This window comes from Catharus ustulatus, chromosome 3 (genome assembly GCF_009819885.2).
Source record: "Catharus ustulatus isolate bCatUst1 chromosome 3, bCatUst1.pri.v2, whole genome shotgun sequence".
Classification (NCBI taxonomy): Eukaryota; Metazoa; Chordata; class Aves; order Passeriformes; family Turdidae; genus Catharus; species Catharus ustulatus.
This window is the reverse complement of record NC_046223.1, coordinates 58,807,861-58,832,704: the sequence shown is the minus strand read 5'-3', so window position 1 is coordinate 58,832,704 and position 24,844 is coordinate 58,807,861. Positions and strand designations below refer to the sequence as shown.

Sequence of the window (24,844 nt, the reverse complement as noted above, 5' to 3'; positions counted from 1 at the left end):
ACATCTGGCTGGGAAAGGAGTAAAAATGAAGTAGAAAGTAACTTTTGAGATTAATAGTCAGGATGAGGCTTTGAGGACAAAACAGATCAAGTAGCAAATACCCAATTTTGTGTAATTTATATAGAAGAATACAGGAATAGCAATTTGTATAAAAAAGAGAGGAACTTGAATCAACCATGTTGCATGCAATTAATTAGCCATGCCTTGCAGGTGCCTGGGGATTGCCAAGGTCACTGGGAGTACAGATGTTAAAGAGCAAGTTTATTTTAACTATTGCAGCTAATCCTCAGATTTTTAGTAAGCAATGACATTGTCATAAAGCAAAAGAATAAGTGGGTTCGCTTTGGTTTTCTAAGACATGTTAAGTTCTCCTAATGCTTCTGGCTAGTAGTGTGTCCTATGTAAAACTACTTTTAACATTTTTTCTGACTCCTATGTCATTGACTTGAACCGTGTTTTGTTTCTATTTTTTATATTAATAAAAATTTTTACAAAGTAATCTTCATATTAATGCCTTTGAGTTATTACCTGAGAGGCAGACCACATGTCAATGAAGCAGGAAGAAAAAAATGTGGGACAATGGAATTTCATAAGAAACCTTTACTTCCCTCCTAAATGTAGCTAATCAGGTGTTTCTTTGTCATGTAATTTTAGTAAAATACCTTGCAGTAAGTTAGCGGAAGTGTTACCCTTGTTATCTTGTTTATCCTGCGCATTTTTCATTCAGCAGTGTTGTGCTTTCTAACTTGAATGTGAAAAATGATCCAAAGCTGATAACAAAAATACATTCTTTCTTATCAAAAATGTATACTTTCTTATCACAAGTAACAGCAAGGCACACATCACTTTCTGTATCCACCTAGAAACAAGAGAATTTCACTGCATTTTTATGTTTTAATTTTTTCCCCATTTTATTGCTTTATATTTTGTTTTGGAATTGGTACTTGATGTAGTTTATTCGAAAAGGGTAAGAAAATATACTTCTATGCTTCAAAACGAAAAGAATCTGGCGCAAAGAAAGGCTGTAGATTTTCAGACTACAAGATAAAACCAGAGTTACAGACCTGCTGAATTAGGTTTTTAATCTAATGGCCAATTTCTAACCCTTGTAATGAGCAAATTACTCGCAGCGTTAATTCTATGCATCACCTTGAGGGCAATATTTCTCCTTAATAAAAAGCTAATCCCCTCATGACTGAAATGGTGCTCGTAATTACTCACATACAAATGAAATCTTATGCATTCAAGATAGGCCAAATAAATCAAAACATTCTTCTCTGGTGTTTTATTTCTGTTTGCTTTGGATTTATTTTGAAAAATGGGAGAGTTGCATTCAGCTTTGGTTGAAATCCTCCCCCCGCTCTGACAGCTGCAGGAGCTATGTGTCTGGGAGGTTTCTGCTTGTAATTGCATAGCAAGTCTGACTCAGTTCAAAAAGGGCCACCTTAAAGGTTGGGCGGGTTTGATTTGCAGCTTTATGGTTTCTTTACTGAAACTGTTGTCAAGAACTGTAATTACTGGTATGAATTTTTGAAAAATTGTCGCTGGACTAAAATAAGTACTTAGCTATTGCTCTGTGGGTAGCTTCAGTATTGCTTTTCTTCCTAAATTGTTACAAGTTTCCCTTTTTCACAGGACAGGCATTACGAAATTCCATGAGTTTGTGGCAAGATTTCTTTGGGGAGGACACTTCTTACTGAAACAGAGCTTTGAAGTATTGAATTTACCTGCAGCTACTTTTGCAGATTGTCATGCTGCATCACACACAACTTGGCCAGAGACAAATCTGCATTGCATCGTGGACAGTGTCCTGCAGGGCATTTTGGCAAGAAAAGTAAAGCAGAATTGAAATGCCAACAGGAAGACAGACATCTTATTTTGTTGTTGCACTGATCTGAAAAACAGCTTTGGGTCAGTTCAGCAGGGGGTAATATTCTGGCTTGAGCAGAATAGTTTTAGAATTACTTATTTTCCCTGTAGAAAACTGAATTATTTGGCAGCACTCTTTCCTGTGGGGACTCTTTCTTCAGAAACTACATTATTTTCTTTGGGAAATCATTCTGCTTTTAGTATTTTTGTACAAGCCACAGAGCTGGTAATTGATAACTGCTTTTAGTTTTTTTAAGACTGTTGGCTTTATGGGATTCATAATATAAGACACTTTCTGGTATCACTGTGTGTTTCTTGAGGTTTCCAAACCTCCCAAACCAGGGTCAGGGCTCAGCTGGGAGATAGCAGCTCCCAGTAAAGTTGTGGGGGTCTTTTATAAGCTTAGAGGAAATGTTTTGAGTTGTGTTTTTCTCCTGTGCCAAGCCTGAGCAGTGGATGTCCTAGCAGCAAGCCTGGCACACTGGCAGAAGAAGGATGAGCCAGAGACAGAAGTGTAAACAGGAGGAATGTGGTATTGTAGCCCTTGTGGGGGGATCCCCACAAGCTAAAAATCATTAGAGTTGCAGTGACTCCCCAAACCATGTTGTTCTGGTTGCCTTTTGGTTAGAATAGAGTTTTGGCAGCTTTCTATGCAAAAAGCTTTAAGAGTATCTGCCGTCAACTTTTGCATTACCCGGAGCAACAATAACCCATTTCTTTTGTTTGTTTGTTTGTTTAGATGACTTCCACTTACCTCTTGATGTTGTACCAGCTGTGACAGAGGGCCTTGACTCCAAGAAGAAGGAGGAAGATTTGCACAAGGAGAGCAGATCTTTCCACTACTGTGAAAAAAGGACCATGGACCTGTCAGACAGTGACCGTCCTGTCAGCTTTAGTTCCACTTCCTCCTCTGCATCCTCCAGGGACAGCCACTGCTCCTTTGGAAGCAGAATGACCTTGGTTTCAAACAGCCACTTGGGTTTGTTTAATCAGGATAAAGAAACAGGTGCCATCAAGCTAGAACTGGTCCCAGCCAGGCGATTTTCCAGTAACAAGACACGCAAAAACTCTGCTGTGGAGCACGAGGATCCTGAGGAAAGCCTTGAGAAAAGGCCAAGCATGCCAAGGAAAGCAGAACCAAAAGGAGCAAGCAAAAACTGTGCGATGTCCCTGGTAACAGAGCCCACCAGTCCGAAGCTCCTCTATGTAGACAGAGTCGTCCAAGAAATTCTGGAGACAGAGAGGATGTATGTGCAGGATCTAAAGAGCATTGTCAAGGTAGGGGGCTTAGTTAAGACAGTGTTAACTGTTCCAAAATGTCATTTTTTACATTGTTTGATTTCACAGTGGGACAGAGGGACCAGACAATGGAACGGGCATTTGCTGTTCTTTATAATTAGTGTAACATGGTTGTTCAAGTGTCTTTCTAGTTTTTATTTGATTAGGTAAATTTATGACGTCACTATGTGTTCATGAAGAAATAACAGAAAAAACCATCCTACAGCTCACAGCAGTAGTGAACAAAGAGTGATAAATGCTTTGCAGCAAAAAACCTTATATTTTTATATTTACAAAAAAAAAAATTAGATTTTCCTGTGTCCTAGAATATATAGCAAGAAGCAAGACAGCTTTAACTGCTTCTTTATATGCTTTATGTGAATGGTCTGTCTGACTGATTTTTCCCAGCTCTCCCCAAGTCCTAATCCTGCAAGTTTTTTTCTGTCTTTTCCGCCTTTTCCCCTGTCCCTTTCATAGAGCTCACAGCTGTAGTCTGTTCTCTCGACCTGTAGTGTTGAATATGGCATATGAATCTGCTGGAAAATACTGTTGTTTGGCTGTATTGTGAAGGAATTACATTTTCTTTAATACTTATTCTGAATGGGCGCAGCATTTATTATCAGCAGTAGAGTTTTTGTCCAGTCCCTAGCCTACCAGTACCTTTCATTTCCTCTTTCTAGTACAGGGAAAAATATGGATGAGTCCTTCTGCAGATTGTTCTCACTCTGTACTTGTGTCTGTGCCATCAGCATCATTCTGCTTTGCATTTTTGAAGATAACAATTGAGTCCCTTGGCTATTCTTTGTAGCCAAAAAATGCTTTCTAGAAAATACTTCAAGCATAACTACAGTAGATGTAAATAAGACAAATGCATTTTCAGTTATGGAAGAACTGAAGGAATTGTACACCTGTGAAATGCCTATTTCCTGCAGCAACTAATAATGAATCTAGAAAGCTTTGTGTGAAACTAAACAGCTTATTTGAGACATGGAGTGATTGGCAGTGGAGCTTCTCTTAGGTAGGTGCTGAGGATGCAAGGGCTTCAAAGGAGCTGCTTCCCAGATGGTGAAGACAGTGGAGGAGAGCAGGAACAGCTGCCTCAACCAGTGCAAAATGTTCTCCTCTTGGTTTCAAGGAAAGGAGGCGTGACTGGGAGCAAACTTCTTCAGAAGGGCCCATGTAAAAAGTTTCCCAGGATTCCTTGATTATCTGGGCCTCTGTGATTTGCATTTAGTTTGGCAGGCAGAAAACTGGTGCTGAGCCAAACTAGGATGAAGGGGAGAAGCTTGATTTGTCTTATTTTCCAGATAAATATGGGTCAGATTTGGCAGCTGGTTGGGAAATGGGATGAGAATGGGAAAAGAGAGAGGTCAAAGGGCAATTGCTGCCCAAGAAGTGTGCGGGAAAGGACTCATCAAGGTGGGAGCTGGCAAAGTAAAAGCATAAGCAAGTGAACCAGTAGTAAGCAGAGAGAGAGAAAAAAAATAATTAGTGGGAAAACAATGTGAGGAAATGAGGGAAAACCCAGGAAGTGGAAAGCTAGCGCACAAGATTGGATGGAACTGGAGCTCTCTAGCGAGTTTTCGGCTGACAGTCAATACAGAAACACTGGTGGGATCATCTGGTCCAACCTCCCTGCTCAAGCAGGGTTGTCCTACAGCACATGGCACAGGATTGTGTCCAGATGGTCCTTGAATACTTCCAGTGAGGGAGACTACACAATCTCTCTGGGCAATCTGTTCCAGTGCTCGGTCACTCTTCTTCAAATTCAGTAGAACTTCCTGTGCATCAGTTTCTGCCCGCTGCCTCTCACCCTGGTGCTTGGTCCCACAGAGAAGAGCCTGGATGCATGCTCTTGACACCCTTCCTTCAAGTGATTCATTGATAACCTTCCCCTCTTCTCAAGGCTGAACAGGCACGCCTCCCTCAACCTTTCATCGTAAGAGAGATGCCCCAGTGCCCTAATCATATTCATTGCCCTGCACTGGACCCACTCCAGGAGCTCCATGTCTCTGGTGCTGAGGAGCCCAGCACTGGACACAGCACTCCAGATGTGGGCTCACCAGGGCTGAGCAGAGGGGCAGGATTACCTCCCTTGACCAGCTGGCAATGCTTTTTCTTAACCACCCTAGGATACCATTGGCCTTCCTGGGCCCACTGCTGGCTCATGGAGAGCTTGTTGTCCACCAGGACCCCTGAAGCTGAAGACGTGTCAGATTGAGGACAGTATATGAACAAAAAGGGAAAAATTAATAGGTGCTGTTTTAATCACCCTCTACCCCCATCTGAGAACTATCAGTAGAGATGTAGGCTAATGTTTTTTGTCCTCTAGTAGAGGGGATTTGCTGCTGCTACATTCTCTGTAGGCAGTAGAAACATACTTAAAAAGACTATGTTCTCACTATTGTTTCCAGGACTTTGAAACAGGTTTCAGGGCTGGAACCAAGAGAGTGTCAAAACTCACATCCATGAATCTACATTCTCTACATTTCTGTTATAAAAATGCAAAGCAAATTTGCATTTTCTCCCCTTTCTTGGGTGAGGGTGGTATTTGTTTGGCTTTTAGATTTTTTGGGGGTGGGAATGTTTTTTATTAGTTTGGGGGGAGGTGTTGGTTTTCTTATTTCTCTTGATAATGTCTCTTTATATATCCACACTCTTTCTCATTAGCCAGATCATTAATGAATACACAAACCAGAATGGAACCCAGTATTAGCCCCTAGGGTATGCCGCTAGCCACTGACCTCCAACTAGATTTTGTGCCTGTGTTCACCACTCTCAGGTCCTGTTAGTTAAGCCAGCTCTCAGTTAAACTTACAGTCTGCTTATCCAACTCCTTCAGCATGTGCATGAGGAGCTTAAGGGAGTTAAAAGCCTTCCTGAAGTCAAGGTAGACAATATCCATTGCTTTCCATTTATCTGCCAAACCAGTCATTTCACAGTTAAAAGGTTATCAGACTGGTCAGCTTTCCCTTAGTGAATACTTGATGACTGTTTTTGATTACCTTCTTGTCTTTAGTGTGCTAGGAGCTGGTTTCCAGGACTAGCTGAGCACAAATCACCTATTAATATGGGTGATTGTGAAACTGCATGTAGGATCCTGGTACCAGCCATAGTATCAAAAGTCAGCTCGTTAAGAGTTAGCCTAGCACAGTATTTTGGGCAGTGTCCTTTCCAACCTATGTTGTCCTAAGAACATGGAATTGTCATGCCTGGAGTAAAATATTATGGAGGAATGGGGCAAAATAGATTTTTGTTATTTTTCATGCTTGTATTGACCTAATGCTGTTAGGTTACTGGTAAGTAAATAAAGAAAGTAAAAAGTCATAACCCATGTTGCCTTTTGAGTGTCTGGGTGATCTTAACCAGTGCCAAGTTGATAGAAGTAGAAATGGACTTCATGGGATATGGTTAATGTGATTTTTAAATGATCCTGGAGAGCTGCTGAGGTTTTCCAGTTTTCTTTCCAACTGCTGACAAGAAGTATTTGGCAGGCTTAGGATGAGTGAGAGGAGGCCATACAGGTGCTCTTTGGCACCTTTGCTCCAGGATAAGCATTAAAAAACAACTGCTTTTCTAGCCAGTACAGCCATTTTGCCTGTGACCTGGAAGGACAGTTGGGTTAGCATTGTTTTGAGGCACGCTGCTCTGATTCTTGCACAGGCAAGCATTGCAACAACGACAGAGTGAACTTTTCCACCATTTGGTATGTTTTATCAGATGATCTGTTAAGGATAATTACAATTTTGAATGAGTGCAGTTTGAAGCTTGTTTTGGGCAAGTTTGTGATGAGAAATTGGATACCTCTGCTTCCTGCTTGTGTCATGCTGACAGGTGTACTGGCCAGGGCAGAACTCACTGACCTTTTCCTCTTCAGGACCTAGCCTGACTTTTTCAAGTAGTAATGTAGTTAGAATAAACCTAGACTTCAATTAGAGAGTCACTTACTCTCTAGTGTAGTGATTCTACAATCACTCCAGAGAGTGATCTTTCCTTTTCCCCCTAAGTAAAGTTCTGTGCCTGAAGTTATAAAAAATCTGTGTTTTGCCATTGCAGCTGATAGGAGTCAGAAACTCCCATTCATAATGTGTATAAATGCTTGTAATTGTAGAAGGACATTGACATTTCTGTTTTACCTTTGCAAAATGAAAGAATAATGCAAATGCACTGTTACAATACTTGCACCCCTATCAGTATAATAATATAAGTAAAAGATTACTGGTATCTGTAGAATGACTAGAGAGGACTAAATTGTGCCTTTTCAGTGTGTTTCACACATATTTGATGTAAACAGAGGCTGAGCTTTAGAAATCTTGGACTCCATCTGAAATCTGGGAGACTTCATTTATGTCAATTAATTTCTCTACCTTTTAATTCCTCATGTGACCTTTTTGTTTTTTAAACCCTCTCTACTGAAGTAGTTGAAATCTTTGTCCTCTGTCCTCTCCAGATCTTTTGTCCCTGACCCCCTCCTTTTATACTTTAGTCTTCTAATTTGAAAAAGTCCCATTCCCCTCTCCACAGTCTCCTGTCCATGATCTTGCTGCCTCTCTGTCCTGGCTTTTCTCTCAGTAAATCCCATCTGCATCCCATCAGTACAATGTCTCATTTCCTTATGTCATCTTTTGCTTTTTAGTATTAATCTTTCTCATGCCCTTCATCTCTGCTGATTCCAGAGCTCTCTTCAGAGTTCCTCAGCAGACCTGACAACGTTTATCACCATTCCTAATTTTTCTGCTCTCTTAAGTACACAGAAGTTGAGGGGTATGTCCACCAAGCTTTCCTTGGTTCCCATTTTGTCCTTCCTATCTTTCTGTAGTACTCCTTTGTATCTCCTCTGCCCTGAAATTGCACAGCATGCTTTTCTATACTGTGTGTGGTTTACAGAGAGTCACTGAGACATGGGAACAATCTTTTCCATGCTCTTGCCTCAGAGGATCAGATCTGAGCCAGATGTTGCTGGCAGCACCTGAGAATGGCAGCTGTGGGTTAAGGCCTCGTGAAGCATGAGCTGAACCTTGCAAAGGACCATGGCTAGAAGTTCCTATTGAGGATATGTGAATTTGGAGGGTTTCTTTTCCCCCCACCCCAACATGGTCAAAAATAGGGGAATTTACATTAAGGCAGCAAAAGGCATACTCTCAGAAACAAAGTCTCCATTATGCTTGAATCTGCTGCTGTCTCTCCCTTAGACGTGAGGATATGGTTCATGTCCCTGCTAGTCAGCCTGGGGGTGCTTGTCTTCTCAGGGGAAAGGTCACCAAAATTTTTCAACATGAGCAAAAAAGGGCATTCTTTCTCAAAAAGCCTCAGGGGAATGGCTTTGCTGAAATCTCCTAGAACAACTCATTAGGAAGGCAGGTTTCTGGCATGGAAAGCTTCATCTGAAGTGAACACGTCTGTTGCAGCTATACACCCCTTGTGGGGTGGGGACAAGCCCTGCAAGGGGAAATGTTGGATGTTTGAGGCAGATACGTGTTGGGGCACCAGTGATTAAGGGAAACCCTTCTGAGAGGAAGTCAGTGTTGGAATGTTATTGTTCCCTGTTTCCTGTCTCCCAGTGCTGCAGCTAGAGGACGTCTCCTTCTGTGTTTTCAGCAGTTTGTTAAAAAGACCACTCTGAGGACTGCAGTGTGCACACTGTCACTTGTGATGCATTAGTAGCTGCTTGCGCTCTGGGTTTGCTGGGTAGTGTAGCTCTGAAAGTTAATTCTTTGTAGAATTCAAAACCCGAGAATTCCAATATAGCTAAGGCATCCCATAATGTTTGTTCCCACATTATGGTTAATTTCTACACGTGACCTCTTTTTCTATGCCCTGCTAACCTGCATACCTGAGAAAGATACAGAATTACAGCCATATAAATCAGAGCAGAAAAATGTTCTGCTTAATTAATTTGTAATTAATTTGTAAGTAGCTTTATTAGAGAACCTTAGTGTTGTGTTTTGTTTCTGGAGTTGCTGTTTATGAATCAGAACTAGCTCAGACTGCTGAGAAGGGAGGTAGTTACGAACACCACAGGGTAAGTTACCAAATAGGTGTAAATAGCTATTTTGGCTACCCTTAAAGAAATACCTAAAGTAAATCAGATGTCTTTCTTCTGATGCACTGCAGGGATAGTTCAGTTTTCCCTGCAGACTTCTTCCTTCCTGTATGTGAGCCATATTAAACATCCTTAAGCAACCTGAAGTAGTGGAAGTATACACAAACTGGTTTTTGTGTTTGTGTCTTAAATAGTTTTGTTGTTTCTGGAACTCTGAGATCTTGAACAAAAGTGTTTTGCCACCTACATATGCTGTAAACTCCTCGTGATATGTGCCCTTTAATGATACTTAACAAAAGCAGAAGCAAAATCCAAACCTAATTTTGCTGGGCAGGATGGGAATGGTTCTGGGTTTTGGAAAAAGAGGTTTTGTAGCTGTTCAGTAGGAATATACTGTGTTGTGAACAACCAGAAGTAACCTAATAAACAACTTGTGTGGTGTAAGCATCTGCTTATGCTACCATGAACAGAGAGCTGTTTGAAAACTAACTTCACAGGAAATACTCAAAGCCAGGGTTAAATATACTGATGCATGGTTTTTCTTATCTGCATCATCACTACTTCAGTCTTATTTCTGCTGGCAACCTTTGTAAATTTCTTTCATTCAGCATGTTCCCAAGTACTTGAAAGACACTGAATAAAATGTTATTGCTGCCTTCTATTTCCTTCATCTCTACTTTGCATCCAGTTCTTATCTTACATTGTAGAAACTTGCTGGGACAGAGACTCTTTGTCAGGCGATTGCAGAGCTTCTCTGGTTGCCTGGGCTGCAAACTTTAAGACAGCACAAATGTATAGCCATAGCTTTGCGTTTGTTTTAAGGTCAGCTGTGTTTGGACAGCACAGAAGGGTGAGTTACACTGAAGTAATAAATGAGCTGTCTATAAATGTACAGTGAGCCTTTCTTAAGCTGTGGGTGGGAGAGAAGCAGCAGGGAGGGCTGCTGCTCTTCCAGGGAGGCACAGAATTGCCGAAAAGCCTGGCTGCCGCTGCTCTTGTCCTCCCTTTTCTGGCAGCAGGGCGTAAATCATTCGACCGTGCTGTCTGCAGCCTCCTACCCACTTGCTGAATGTGAATGAATACAGATAAAAGGATGAAAGTTAATCTTCTGTTCCAGAAAGCTTTATTCTTTTGGGAGCAGGGAGGCAAGGGGAAGATGTAATTTAAATATGGAGTGTGCCATTTAGGAGTGCTGCTGGTGGGCAGGATTGTCGTTCCTGTGACTGCACTAAGACTGGAGCAGGAGGTTGTATCCCCGCCTAGGGGGATGCATAGAGCCCTTCTGGGATTCAGGAAGTAACAAAGGAGAGGTCTGTTCACCTCTGCCCTCCATCTTGTTGTTGCTTACTGGCCATGGATAAGGAGCTCCACAGAACAGAGCAGCAGCAGCTCTGCAGAAGTTTATAGAGTAGGCAGGAAAACTGTGAAGAAGAGGTCTGAGAGCTGAGAGGCGGGGAGAGGAAGTATACGTAACTTATGCTGCAAAATTTTCAGTAAATGTTACAATGGTTTAATGAGGTTATATATATTTTTGCAGAATTACTGGGATTTTCTGTAAAGAAATTTCAATATGTGGAGGTGATATCCTAAAGGCAAAGATATTTCTGCATTTCCAGTCAGGCCATGGTTTCTGGAATTTCCTTTGTATATTATACTCGTTTCCATTTAGGTCCATGGAAATATTTGACTACTTTTAAAGTTGTTATGTCACTGTTATTAAACATTAGTTGTCAGTGAACAGTGTTCTAGCAATCCATGACCTTTAAGCCTGAATGCTTAACAAACCATATAGTAGTCTCTCTCGTTTCTGCTCTTACCACTCCTGCAAATTAAGGTGTGGAGCTACCTGCTATTTTTCCTTGTTTAATGAGAAAATAATTTTGCAAATAAGACACTTAAACAAAGTTTTTTTTTGCAAACCACCCACTATAAAGTTCCATTTCTCTGCTCTTCTTATATTAATAAGAAAAGCCATCCAGAAGTCTCTAGTAATCATGTGGTTACTAAGGTTAAGATCAATGTGTGTTTAGGATGTGTTCAGATTTTCTCCATTTTGCTGGGTTTGCATTTTCATTCTTTGGAAAACAGACTCTTTCAGTTTCCTTTCTTATGTTTTAAAATAAACATTTCTCTTCTGGAATGTCCCATTTAACTTGCAAGCATATTGAGATCTCTTTTTAAAGATGGTAACATTCATTTGCCTTACAAATTGTGGAAAGTTTATTTAACAGGGCAAGGGTCTAGACCACAAGGCTCAGGTTCTTTTCCTGGGTGATTTGCATATTGGAAGGCCAAATATGCCTTAATAATTCTCAGTGTTTTGTTTGATTATGGTTGGATAAGCTTATAATCAGGCCAACTAAAGTGTGTTGTGAGAATTAATTTATAGATGTCCTGATTAACTTTATTTTTTTAGTTTATAATTATTAAACACTTCCAGCTGGTACTTTTTTGAGTAAGATTGAGATTATTGAATGATGATGATGATTGATACCATTGATGTAGATCTAGAAATCTTTACAGCAGTTCATCTGCCTGGCAACCTTGAACTATTTGACATCCTAATTGCTTTTAATTATTTTAATTTGGCTTTTTTCATTACTGTTTTCATTACATTAATTATTTCTTCTGTGTTTCCGTTTAATTTTAGAAAGGCATTAGATGAGAGTGTCACATAACTCCTTAATGACATGCCAATAAACTACTGATAGCATTTGTAATCCCATGATCTCCACCTGTGCTCTGAACTTGCTTCTTACCATACCTCTGAGCAGAAATTTTGAGTCCTAGTTTTTGAGAAAAAATCTTGTAACCCAGCCAGTGGGTGCTGGCTGATCTGGCTGATCAAATAAATGCGGGACATGGTTTTAATCAGTTTTTTCAACTTCAATGAGTTAGTGTGCTGAGGTATCTTAAGTGGGATTTCACGTGAGTTTCTGTTCCCAGTTATTTACCCATAATCATCTTTACAAATGCTGGACCATTTACAGGGCTTGTCTGTGTACAATCCATCCATTGCATTTTCAATTTGAGTGCTTTTAATGCATCTCTGTCAAATTACAGTTTGATTTAATTGACAGCCTGCCTTTCAAGGTGTCTTTTTAAGATAGGAGATTTTAGCATGGAATTCCTGCAGTTGAACAAAGGTATATTATTGAACTCTGGCTGTGTTTCATTAGAGCAAAAATTTACTATGATAAAGAAGGGAAATATCCATGAGAGCAGTCCATCCAGGCAGGGTGGAGACAGACACCAGACGTGTTTGCATCCAGACAGTTCAATGCTGGATCAACTGGTGTCAGGTTTTGACCCCCCCACAGAGCTTTATAGGCACAGCATTCATGCTAAAATGTCTCATGGGGCACAAGAAGAAAGCATACACTGGGCAAAAAGAAAGGACATAAGACCCTGGACTGGTGGAGTTGGCATTGTAGAACATGTGCCTCCTCCCACCCCAATCCTAGAAGGGCGCTGTGGGACAGTGCTGGGAACTGATACAGGCATCCTCTGACACTGGGGCAGGGGCAGGAGGATGTGCAGAGCTTGCTTTAAAGGCTCAGGCTCTAAAGCAGCCTGAACCCACAGCTGCAGGAAGCTGTTCTGCTGTCTCCCAGCCATTCATGCTGGCGAGGCTGTTGTCCTTGCCCAGGGCCCCTATGAATGGATTCAGTGCAACAGAGTGTTGAGGGGCTGAGGGCAAATTCTTTAGTTCATTTCCTGAGATTAGCTGTGCTCTGACAGCTTGAAGTCCTGTGACAAGATCTCCTGACTGTTAAATTGTTGACATTGATGTGCCCTAGAAATTTCCAACTTTGTATGTGGCTGTGCCTGTGCTCATGTCTACATGGGCACAACTGTTCAAAGGCACCATAAACCAAAGAAAGTGTGTGTTTTCAAGGTGCAAGGTATAGTGTTAGGACTCAGGAATTCCTCACTGCTAATTTTGGCTGACACATAACTCCCCCTGTGTTTTTCCATGTGTGTGGTTGAAGCCAAGGGGACCTACAAGGGGTCACTACTTCCAGGCCTTAGTAGCTGCAAATGGGACGGTGTTTTAACGTCTATGGTATAGGTAAGGAAGTTGATTATTGAAAATCTGTCCCTCAGGAATAGCTACATAGAAAAAAATGCTTTTTTAAAAAAATCCACTTCTCTAGATAAAATTTAAGTTAATACTGTTAAGTTATTTATGAAACCCCTAACTGTGTGAAGTGTAGGGAGATCTCTGTCACGATCGCCTTACTCTGCAGTGCTAAAGAGTGGAAATAAAACTTAGATTTGCTTCTCTATTTTTAGTCTTTCCTCATACCATGTTCTCACGAGTGCTCCACCATCAATCTTTGCCCTTTCTGCATGAAGTCAGTCAGCAGAGTATCGACTTACTGTGTCACACTTTATTGCCGCTACCCGCGGGCTGCGTGTGAGCCAGCTGCACGTGTAAATGGCACTTCTGGGGAAGCTGCCTGGAAGCACAGGTGAGCTCAGGATGGATCCTGCACCATCAGCTCAGGGCCTCGGGAGAGGACTGGTGTGGGTGAGGTGGCCTCTTGGCAACTCCTCTTCTGCAGGGATGTTGGAGAGGAAAGAAATCAATCACAAACCATATCTAGTGTCAGACTGTGCAAAGCAGGTGGGTTACTTTGGCTACTCCCATTTGGAGAGTGGCTGGTTGTTAGTGCTGGCAGGTCTTCTCCATGTGCTTTCCCCTTGATGGCAGAGTTAGTGCTCTCCAAGCACATCCTTGGACATGTTGTTGCATCCTCCAAAGCCCACTTGCAAGGCCTGACACACCCATTTCCCACAAGAGCAGAGCTTTGCTGCTGCTGACAAGTGGCAGTCTAACATTCACTAACATATACCGAGGGATATAAAGCCAATGGAAGAGGTTTAAGGTTTCAATCCCTTGGACTCATATAGTCAAAGGAACCAGAGCAAGATAGCAGAGTATACTTAGTATACAAATGCACATTGCCTCTGCATAGCAGTACTTTAAATAATTGAAAAGAGCTGCAGTGAGCTGCCCTGACCAAAATTCATCATCCTTGGCCACCTGTTTTGTGGATAGCATGCTATTCTTTGAACCACAAGGCATTCAGAGTATGCTACTATACATACTGGATGAATTAATAAATAAAATAAATAATGGAGAAGAAAGAATAGGAAAAAAATCAGGCAAAAAGTGAGTTGGTACATATTATAGTTACCTATATAATTACCAGAATAAGCACTGGGAAGCATTTTATAGTGTCTATTCTAGTGTTCATCTGTTGCCCAACTTTCTTAGTTTACAAGTGTGTGGGTAGTTTGGGCAGCATGGCTCTAACTATAGGCTACCAATAGGATCCATTTCTTGGCATGTTTTCCTCCAAGTGGTGTGGAAGTAGTGCTTAGGTGGCAAAGGCTGCTGAGCTGTTTCAGTGGCTCCTCTTCTGCACAGCCATCTGATTTTGGCCAAGCACTTCTTTGTTGGGTAGATGGGAATCGGGAAAAAATATGGTCATGTGTCTGGGTAAGTACCTAGGAGTAGAAACTGTTTTACTAGTAGCACAGATCTAGGGAGTATTAGAAAACTGAGAGTCTGAGTGATGCTATGGCACTGCCTGGGTCGTGTCCTGCTTGATTTAATATTACCTATCCTACCTCTTATATAGTACATATGAAATTCTATAGTATGTAGTATATATGTTTCTTGCAGAGCAGGATGAAAATTGATTCTCATTTTACAAGGCAGTGTGGCTTTTACGCATTTTTTAAGAATTACTATGTTAATATTAACATTGATATTATCCCTTTAAATGTGTAATTTTAACATTACCACAGTAATGGCTGACTTATGCTATGGTCATAACAACAAGAAATGCATTTTTTAAAGTTAAACATGTGCATGTGTTCAAAGGAAAACCGGGGTGGCTAGATGAAAATGTCCCACTAATTTGCATTTGGTTTCTAAAATTTGGCCATGCAAAATATTAATCAGTATGTGAAAATAGTTTTGCTCATTTTGTGCTTTTCTTCATAGTTTTCTCTCGTTTCTGATCCATATAATTTTTTTCTAGCCTCTAAGTTTAGTGTTTTCATGATTTTATTCCTCTAGGCATTTTTTTTTCTTTGTGATTTTTGGGGAGGAGACAGTAGTTAGACTATGCAGCTTCTAGCAGACATTCCTTCGGATGGATTTGGCATGGTGAAAGACAAATGGGGAGAACATCAAACCCCGCAAGAAAGGCAGGGCAGTCTGGCAAGACTCTCCTAATTTTTGGAGAGTTTCAAGGAAAAGGGAGGAGAAAATTGTGCAATACCATGATAGCAAACCATGGTCCTAAAATCAGTCTAAGACGATGGACATTTGTGAGGGGTTTCTTTCTCTTATGAAGTAAGCTAAATGTTTATGCCATAACTGCAGAGAAGCAATAAAAGGCAAAGGTTATAAACAAATCATTTGGTGCCAACAGAGGGTTCATAGATGCTGACAAGAAACAAATAAAGTGAATAAGGCCAGTACTCTGTTCTGATAAATTTCTGCACCATGTCATTGTGTTTGCAGCCTGCCCTGTTATCTTGTAGCTCCGAACCTTTCATTATGACTCCAGATGATAACAGCTGTTGATACACGGCAGTGACTGCCATGGGGGTAAAGTACCATTTGCTGAGAAATAATTAGGAAAATCCCCACGTCTGGGTAGCTTTGATCTGCCTGTGGTGTTGTCCTTGCAGAAGACGTTATATGCTGATACTGCATCTGTTTCCTGGATGAGTTCATGAAGCCTTTATAGAGCACACGTGCACTATAAAGCAGTGTAACCAGACAGGTCCCACTGGCTGAGTCAGTGCAAGCAGTGTGCTGCCGTGTGAGGCCTGGTCTGCGTGACACCAATGTGTTAAGACTATCCAAGGTCCACTTTTTTCATAGAAACTGGAGCTTTTTGCTGTGGGTCTACAGCAAGTATCTGCTTACACCAATAACAGCAAGGTAAACATGTCTGTAGTCTCAGGACAGTAGTATTGACAAAGAAAGAAAGCTAAACCAGGAAAGCAGTCCCCAACTTGTGTCATTTCCTAGCAGTATGAGGTGAGGTATAAGGTAGCTCTGAACCCCAAGTGTTTTGAAAAATAACTGTCTTGCCTTACCCCATGGTAAGGTAAGCACAAGGTAAGCACAAACCCACCCAGCTGCTTCTGGTTTGTTTCTGGTCTGAGGCTGGATGGAGAAGGGGGCTTGAAGCACAGTTTGAAGGAACTTGTAGGCAAAGGGAGCACGGACTGTGGGTGGATGGTGTATATAGGCTGATACTGGCATATGTTACAGGAGTGCAGGAAAACTGCCAAAGCACCTGCAGGCTGCTGCTTGGCAGCAACAGTAGAAAGGTACCTGGCTCCCTCTTTCTTACTAATAATTGGTAAAAGACTGAGAAGAGTATGAATATATGAAGGAAAATCAGGATAGGAGGACAGAAGGAGCCGAAACCAGGTCATGCATATAACACTGTCTGCAGTACTGGAAAAATAACTGTGGACTGTTTGCTATTTTGAAGAAACCCAAGCTCCAGGTATGCTGAGATGAATGAATTGGAAAGGAGCTCCTCTTTATTCAATAAATGTGCTGCACGGAGTTACTCACTGTAAAATTTCCATTTCTCTGCAGCCCAGCCTTGTCATATCAGCTCAGGGTGCTGCAGTGTCCCTGCAGTGCTAAAAATGTTTTCAGAGGACCACGATTCCACCACAGCTTTTCTATTCTTTGCTTTTATATGATGAAGATGTGTCTGTGGTCAGAAAAGGTTATTTGTTTAATACTGTTACTGGACTAGACCTGACTATATTATCTACTTCTGCCTTTGACCCAAAATACTGCTTGCTGCCTCACCATCCTGAACCTTTTTACTCTTCTGCAACTTCTGAGATAAATATAAAGCTGAAGTTCAGGGAGCCTGTGGATGTGATTCCAAAGACTAACTGCACAAATATATTTCAAAGTCAGGTGTGGGCTCTGAGACTGCTGCCAGCCAGGAGGGAAGGTAGAGTAAGGTTGAATGCTATCACAGGAGAGATGAGATGGCTCTCCAGGGACTTGCCTGCCTACCTGTTTCCACTCGTTGCTCTTATTAAAGACACTGAGGTTACCTTGGAATAGACTCATTTACTTTCCCCTGCCAAAAAATACTGAGTTTTGGAGGTGATGAGGGCTACCTTTAACTGAAGGTGATAACAGAGTGTGGATAATTCATAGGGGGAGGGGATAAATTCTGCTGATGCCTAAACATGAATCTTGGTTACACCTCTGACTTTGCTGACACTACTTCAATTTAACAGAAGGATATGGGCATAGAGGCTTAAATGCTGTAATTCTTAACCTTCCTTATGAGGACATCTAGAAACCAAAGGTCAGATCCTTGGTTGATTCAAACCCTTTGTCTTCACAGAATTTACACAAAGAAAAACTCATGTCCAGTGTATGTGTTCTATAATACCATTTTGTATATGACACAGTTACATCTTAGAAACTTTCATGGTCTTGTTGGCATTTTGCAGGGCTCCTTTCTTGCAGCACCCTGGAGTGCTGTGTTGCTTTTGGGAGGTTGCCATACCACATTGTCTAGCCACAGGCTAAGGGATTTTATTTATTTTTATTTCACATTGTTTCAGCTGTTTTCACTTTTATTTCCATACTCCAGCAGAATTTCTTCATGAATGTGGCAGCACATCAGGTTTCTTGTTTCATGAGCTGTAGTTAGTTAAATAGCCTGCTGGTTTTGTTTGCCCTTTTGTGAGAATTTTAATACTGTAGCAGCAACAGAAGAAAAGGTGACACTGATTTCTAATCGAAGTGAGGGAAGAGGTGGGAAAGCTGTTCTCCCGGAACACTGCTGAACTGAGTTTTTTCTAGCTGTAATGTTCTTATTCAAATAAAGTCCCTGGATGAGAGTCTTGTAAGTGCAAAAAGAAATTTTTGCTGGAGTATATAGCAATGTAATTTGCAATGTAACTCTTTGCATGGTAAATTGCATGGACATAGTTACATTGAGATCTCTCTTCTAGTACTCTGCATTCTTTGGTAACCATGTTTTTTTAAAAAGTAATTTCTTCAGTGGTTGCTTTTCTGAGCCTCTGTTGTTTGTGTGCTTTCTGTTCTGAATTATATAGCTTTTCTGTTACTAAGACTGCATTAAATGACATTCTTCATCTCTTCTACATTTTTTTTGTCATTGAGCCAGCCAAATGATCAATTAAACTGTCACTGTAAATGAAATTTGAAAACATTTGTTTATCAGTAGCAAGAGAAACATTGGCTGTCCCGTCTAAGAGGTATAAATTAGCTTTCAGTCTTTTGTTATTTTCTTGGTTTCAGGGAACAGATAAGTACTGTTACCGTTCATAATAGAGTGACTGTTCACAGAGGGGCTGCTGAAGGCTTTATTGTAATAATAAGGTGAAACTGATATTCAGAGACTCATCTTGTACAATAAAACATGGCTCTGTTTACTGATCTAGGAAAGAAGGAAATGTCTGAAGACCTCCCTCTCATTTCTCTTGTAGGATTACCTCGACTGTATCACTGATCAGACCAAGCTCTCCCTGGGAACAGAGGAGCGATCAGCCCTGTTTGGAAACATACGGGATATCTACCATTTCAACAGGTAAATTCATTTTTAAATAAAGGAATACATTTCAATAGCCTCTGTTAACAAGAGGGAGCAAACCAGCCAAATTCACTTTTATCACTTTAAAATGACCAAGATCTATAAATTGAGAAATTATCTAATTTTAATTTTAAGCAAAGTTGGTTTGCTCACACCAGATTTTTTTAGCTGCTTATTTGATGCATCAAAAGTTGTCTCCATGTACTTTTTTTTTTACTTTTATGCTGGGTATTTACATGAATTTACCGTACAAAATTAATGCAAGACCACTGTAAAAGAAATTGTTGCCTTAATGAAGATATGTGTTATTCCTGCTATATTGGCTCCTTTTGTGCACCTATGTACATCACCCAGATCTGGCTTTTGTACTGTTTTATCCTACTAGGTACTCCCTGAATTAATTTCTCAAAACTATATTCAAAACCTTTCCTTCACTGAAGTTTTTTGTTCAATGTCTTTCCAGCCTTCTCTAAAACTCTGCAGATGGGATTTTAGTGTATACTGAGAGCCTGAAGTAAAATGTCTTGCTTGCATAACTAGTGCCACATTGTGTAGGATTTCAGTATCTGCAGTTGCAGGAGAATGCTACTGCTTCTTTTCTCTGATTCCTCTGTTACTATAAAAATTATTAACTTAGTCAGCATTTGAAGAAAACCTGACTGTTCAATCGATGCAGGAAATATATTGACATGAAGTTCCCACATCTTTTATATACCAATACTCCTGTAAAATCTCTTTTATGGCTTTGCTGTAGCTGACAAAACATCTCCCAAAATACTGTGTTCTTTGAAGAACAACAGATAATTTAATTGAATCAAAAAAGGGTTCTGAAGTGTAACACTTATGTCAAAGATCATCTTCAACATTTTTCCATCATCATGGGAAGTTACTTCTAAGGGCTTCCACTGCTGGGATTGCTGTTTAGTATCAAAGGAAAGAGTGAGAATGGATCTATTCAGAATTTATGGGCAAAGATGAAATCTTAAGTCTTTTCCTGTAGCTTAAAATAGCTACTGCAGGGTAATGGAAATATGCTTAACTAGAAAGCTGCTGTGTACAGCTTCAGCTACAACAACTGACTTTACTGAATGTCTAACAGCTGGAAAATACATAGTGGGAACATGCTAAAACAGGCTCATGGACTGTTTTAGAGCCATAAGACAATGATTGTGAGCTTACGGATTCCCAGTGGTCACAGAATGGAAAAACACAGTCCTGGCCATTTTATTTTCTAATCCTTCAAAAGCTAGAAAAATGACAGACTTGATAGCTAGGATGCATTTATGCCAGTTTCGTTGCAAATATTGCCTACTAAAAATACCTTCAAGTATGATAGGTTGTTATACAGTATTACTGAGCTGTGCAGAAAAAAAATCAAAATAAAAGCAGTTTTGGACAATTTTAGAGATAGATCTGTTAGAATGGTTAATACTTACTGGAAAGTTGTCCAAAGCATCTAGTAAATTGCTAATGTATTTCAGGCCTTCTGATATAAAGTTCTGCTTGGAAATTGCAAGTTCTTAAAACTCAACGCTCACTGTAGATCCCAATATAGCTTCAAGGATTAAGTTTACTCCTGTGTGAAATTTGGCACGTAGCTTCTGGGTCCTAAACATAATCTAGAGCCTTTTTATTTATTCTTAGCTTCAGAAAAAGGTCCATTTGGCAGTTCTGTATTAGTAGTTCCAGATGTTTTTTGTGAGTATGATTTTAGAGGTTTAAAATTACCTTATTTTTCTCAACTTTGAATTTGACTGTTAATTAGTAGTCAAAGATTTCAGTCTTGGGTTTTTTTCAGACTTGCAGATCTGGGAAATTTAATTTCAGTAAATGGGAGTTTCGCTCAGCTAAACTGCCTAGGATTTTCAAGTGGTGCGTTGAATCTCAAAAATGGTGGTCATCATGGTAACTTCTAGTCCTGTGATTGTGATCTCTTTTTGAAATGCTGTTTCTTTCTGAGCTTCATGGTGGTAAGGTCTGTCTTCTGAGAAGAAGCCATCATAATACTTCATCCAAAAATTCAAGCCATCCTAAAAGGCATTGTAATGACTTCCATTCATTTGACTTGAAAAGATAATGAATGCACTGTATGCAAAATTGTCAGTCTTTATGCATCTCTCTCTGATCCCAAAGGAGTTAGCATTAGCTCCCAATGATGTTCACACAGATTCAGGTTTTCCCAGCCCATAGTAACCCAAGCTATGTAGCTCAGTAAGTGGTCTTCACTGGCCCTGTCTCCAGGGCTCCAGGGCTTCCCTGGCTGTCAGGCTTCACTCTGAATCTTGTTAGTGATCCAGCTGAAAAAGCACAAAGCTCCTCCAACAGCTCCTCCAGCAGCTCACTCATGCTCCCTGCCTGCATGGCACAAGCCAGTTGCAGAGGCAAAGAACTGTGAACATCTGGATATTCAGATGAACAGGACCAGCACTTTTCTCTATTGCTCTTTCTGCCTCCTGCCTGGTGCTTAAATGTAGCCTATAATAATAGCCCTACTCTTTCACATCAGCTTGGTGTTATAGGGATTTATTTAAGATTTTCAGGATTCCTGAGCATGACAGTTTGACTGTTTTTACAGTGGCAGACTCCTCTTACCAATCCTGTTCTTACCATCCAGATGAGACAGAAGAGAGTACAGTATAGGTAACAAACTCTTTTCAAAAACAGCCCTTATGCTATAGGCTTGTGCTGAAGAAACAAACCACTAGTCTATTTAACATGCACAAATGGAGTCAGTTGCATGGATATATAACATCTTTAAGTGTTCCTCTTCTGTACCATGAAGGAGAAATGATGTGGTTTTACTGGAGACCAGTAGGAATAAAATGACAGTCCATGTGCTACATAGTTTAAGCCATCAGGAGAACGTCTGACTGCCAGGCAGCTGTTTGGCATGTTTGATGTTGTTTCCAAAACTCGTGTGTGGGACACAGTCAGTCAGTATAACTAATGGCTATGGTCACCATTGCAATAGCTTACTCCTTTTGCTGATGTAAATGAGCTTCATGAGTGTGGGATATCAAACAAGGGTCATATTTTTATTTCCATTTTGATGAAGGGAGAGATTGAGGTGCAGAGGTTAAATTGCCACTGTACAAAGTGACTTAGTGACTGCTGAACTTAAGGTCTTTGCCTGTCTTTGTTCCTTGTGACTGCATGTTGATTTCTCCCTTTCCTTCCTCCAGTAATTAGAGAAGCAAAGAACAAGTCAGGAAACTCTTCTGGCTTACTGTTTTTTATACATGCAGAGGGAAATTGTGTCTGCTTACAGGGGAAAAGGGTAGTTCCCTAGATACAGGCATAGGAACTCTTAAGCAAAACTTGTACAGGGAACCAGCTGTGAATTGGGAGAAAAGTAGCCCTAAATGGAAAATCATCTGTGGGAGTGTGTGTGTAGAGGGAGAGGGTGAGGGGAAGAGGGTGAGGAGGAGAAGAAGAAAATTATTTTAGAGAATTTTAGAGAACAATCTGGCAGAAAACTCAGTTTCTTCTCTCATTTTTCTGAGTTGTCTTTCAGTAAGAGTGAAAACTCTTTGGATCAGGGAGATACCTTTGACTATTTCTTCTTCTACTTGAACTCTTTCTTTCGCTGAATTTGCTTTCAAGAACTGTTGTAACGGAGTTTAATTCAGCAGCAAACAGGCTCCTTTATTGCTTTCCTCCTGTTCAAGTGAACTCATTTTCTCTTTGGCATGTAAAAATTATAAAATCCTCTCATGATGTTTTTATGCATGTATGCATGTAGAATATATATGCGTATGTATTCTCTTACAGAAAATTTCTTCCAGGCTAATTTTCCTGAGTAAGCGTCATCACGTTCTTCATGAATAGCACAGCAGTGTCTGGTTCTAAATATACAGGTGTGTCTATTCCAAGGTATGCCATAATTGTCTTCATGTGTCCTGTTCTTTGTTTTAGTGAACTTCTGCAAGATTTGGAAAACTGTGAAAATGATCCTGTAGCTATAGCAGATTGTTTTGTTTCCAAGGTAAGTCTGTAGCACCAGTTGCAGAGTGCTGTGGGAGAAATAAGATTAATTCATTAGCTTTTAAAACCAAATCCTGGTATCTTGTGTATTGTTAACCAAGAAAAGTCAGCAAATCTATGGACAAGGAAGGAATTTCTCTTAGTAATTGGTAGGGATATGCCTCTGATTTGCATTTCTAAAAAATCAAGACAAAGGTGTCATTTTCTTCAATAAGTGTATCTGAGCTTGTGGAGCTGTTTATTGAGTTCATTTTTAGGGTTTGCTTTTTTTGTCAACTATTACAGGGGTTCTCTATTTTACTTGCATCTGTTACTGTAGGTGATTAAATGGTACTCCAGTTGTGCCTTGTTATCTTAAAAAAAGCTAAAGAATAAAACTTGGATGCATTATTAGAAAAGGCAGTAATATTAACATAGAAAATGTGGCCATATTGTTTTCTGAGAATTTTTCCTGAAACCCACAACCATGCCTTAAATTTTCTTTTTAAATGGAATGGTCCGAAGTCTAGCCTTGAGGTTCAAATCCCATTCTCTCTGTAATGCTTTGAATTATCTGAACATTGATAGGATATTTTGATTCTGTTGGGCAATACAGAAGCCAAAAATATGGATTATGGGAAGTTGTTAGGTGCAGCAGAAATACAGGGAAGAAGGTGACCTTCATTGTAGGAAACACAGAAGGCCAGACAGGGAGAAGAGGAATGGCTATAATGAGTAGGACAACAAGAAATTAAGTAATTTGGGTTACAGATTATGCTATTTCACTGCAGACTTCACCAGAGAATCTACACATCTTGTATCTGTAGAGCCCAAATGTGTTAAAAAAGTAATGGTATCTCTGTAGTGTTTCTGGAGGAGGAGTTGTCATGTAGTTGTTTAAAGTTGAATAATTTCTTTATAGGTGTGTTTGGTTTTTTGTCTTAAAAAAAACCCCAAACCAACAACAAAACAAAATGAAGAAACAAACACCAAAAAAACTCCAAAGAAACCAAAAAGCCAAAGCCTGTCATATTTTATACTTTGTCCTGAACTCAGCATTGCCAGCACATGGATTCAGAATTAACTGGACCACCCTCTCATTAGTTCAGTAATTTGTTTGGCGCTGTTGTGACATAAGGGATTTTATAGTAAATTAGAGTGATGATACCAGCTAAGTGCTGCTGTTTCACCAGATCTCTTGCTTCAGCGGAGTTTGAGAAAGCTGTAATTTATCTAGTAGTTGGTCGTTTGTAAGCACTAAGAAACCTTAGTGTTGGCACCACTACTACAAAAGTAGGATGCGTTTTTGCCCCATTGCAGTGGGGTTTATGGCATGTTATTAATTGCTGGCCTGGATACAGATAGCCTGGATTGAATTGAATTGAATTGAAGGAGAGAGAGAATGGGATAAGAGCAAGTGCAAAGTCCTGCTTCTGGAACAGAATAACTCCATGTGTCCACATCAGCCATGTTTGGCTGACTAGAAAACAGCTTAACAAAAAGGATCTGGGGTCCTGGTGGGCAAGAACTTGTGAGTAAGTCAGCAGAGTGCCTGTGCAGTGAAGGCCAACTGGGAGGCCTCCAGGGTATTTACAGATAAAACAGTTTGGAGCTGGTAGATATTTCTGCTGTATTGCTTGCTTATAGCTGGGACCATTCCTGCTGGGATACAAAACAGAGACGGTGCAACTGAGAGTAAGAAGTCCAGGAAAAAATTGTCTTCTCATTCAAATTGGCCAACTGAAAGGGCTTGTCTGGTAGACTTTCTGACATTTGTTCCAAAACCCATCTGCATATCATTGTTTGTGCCTTTTGTTCCCTTGTCAAATGCTTTTAGCATTTGTATTATTGGCAGGCAACTGCCTGATGGCTCCAAAATTGCTAGAGATTGCAGTACTAACATGTATTTTTTAGCTTCATCCAGACAAGTGCAAACACTTAAAAGCAAAATCAAACAATACCAAAATACCCCACAGTTCTGGTTTTGGCCATGAGGATTTCATTACAGCAACTGCTGACTGTCTTAACAAACTCCAGTTGTCCATTCTTGGTT

General features: G+C 40.4%; 1 protein-coding gene across 6 annotated transcripts in view; it reads left to right on the top strand.

Annotated features, from left to right (window-relative positions):
- Positions 1–24,844, top strand: part of PLEKHG1 (pleckstrin homology and RhoGEF domain containing G1) — a 126,486-nt gene that overhangs the window by 77,441 nt on the left and 24,201 nt on the right. For all 6 annotated transcript variants that reach the window (XM_033055379.2, XM_033055375.2, XM_033055376.2 and 3 more), the window contains 3 exons: positions 2,609–3,147; positions 18,725–18,825; positions 22,744–22,813. In XM_033055379.2, coding sequence (XP_032911270.1) covers positions 2,609–3,147; positions 18,725–18,825; positions 22,744–22,813 — 710 coding nt within the window. The remainder of the gene's footprint in view (positions 1–2,608; positions 3,148–18,724; positions 18,826–22,743; positions 22,814–24,844) is intronic.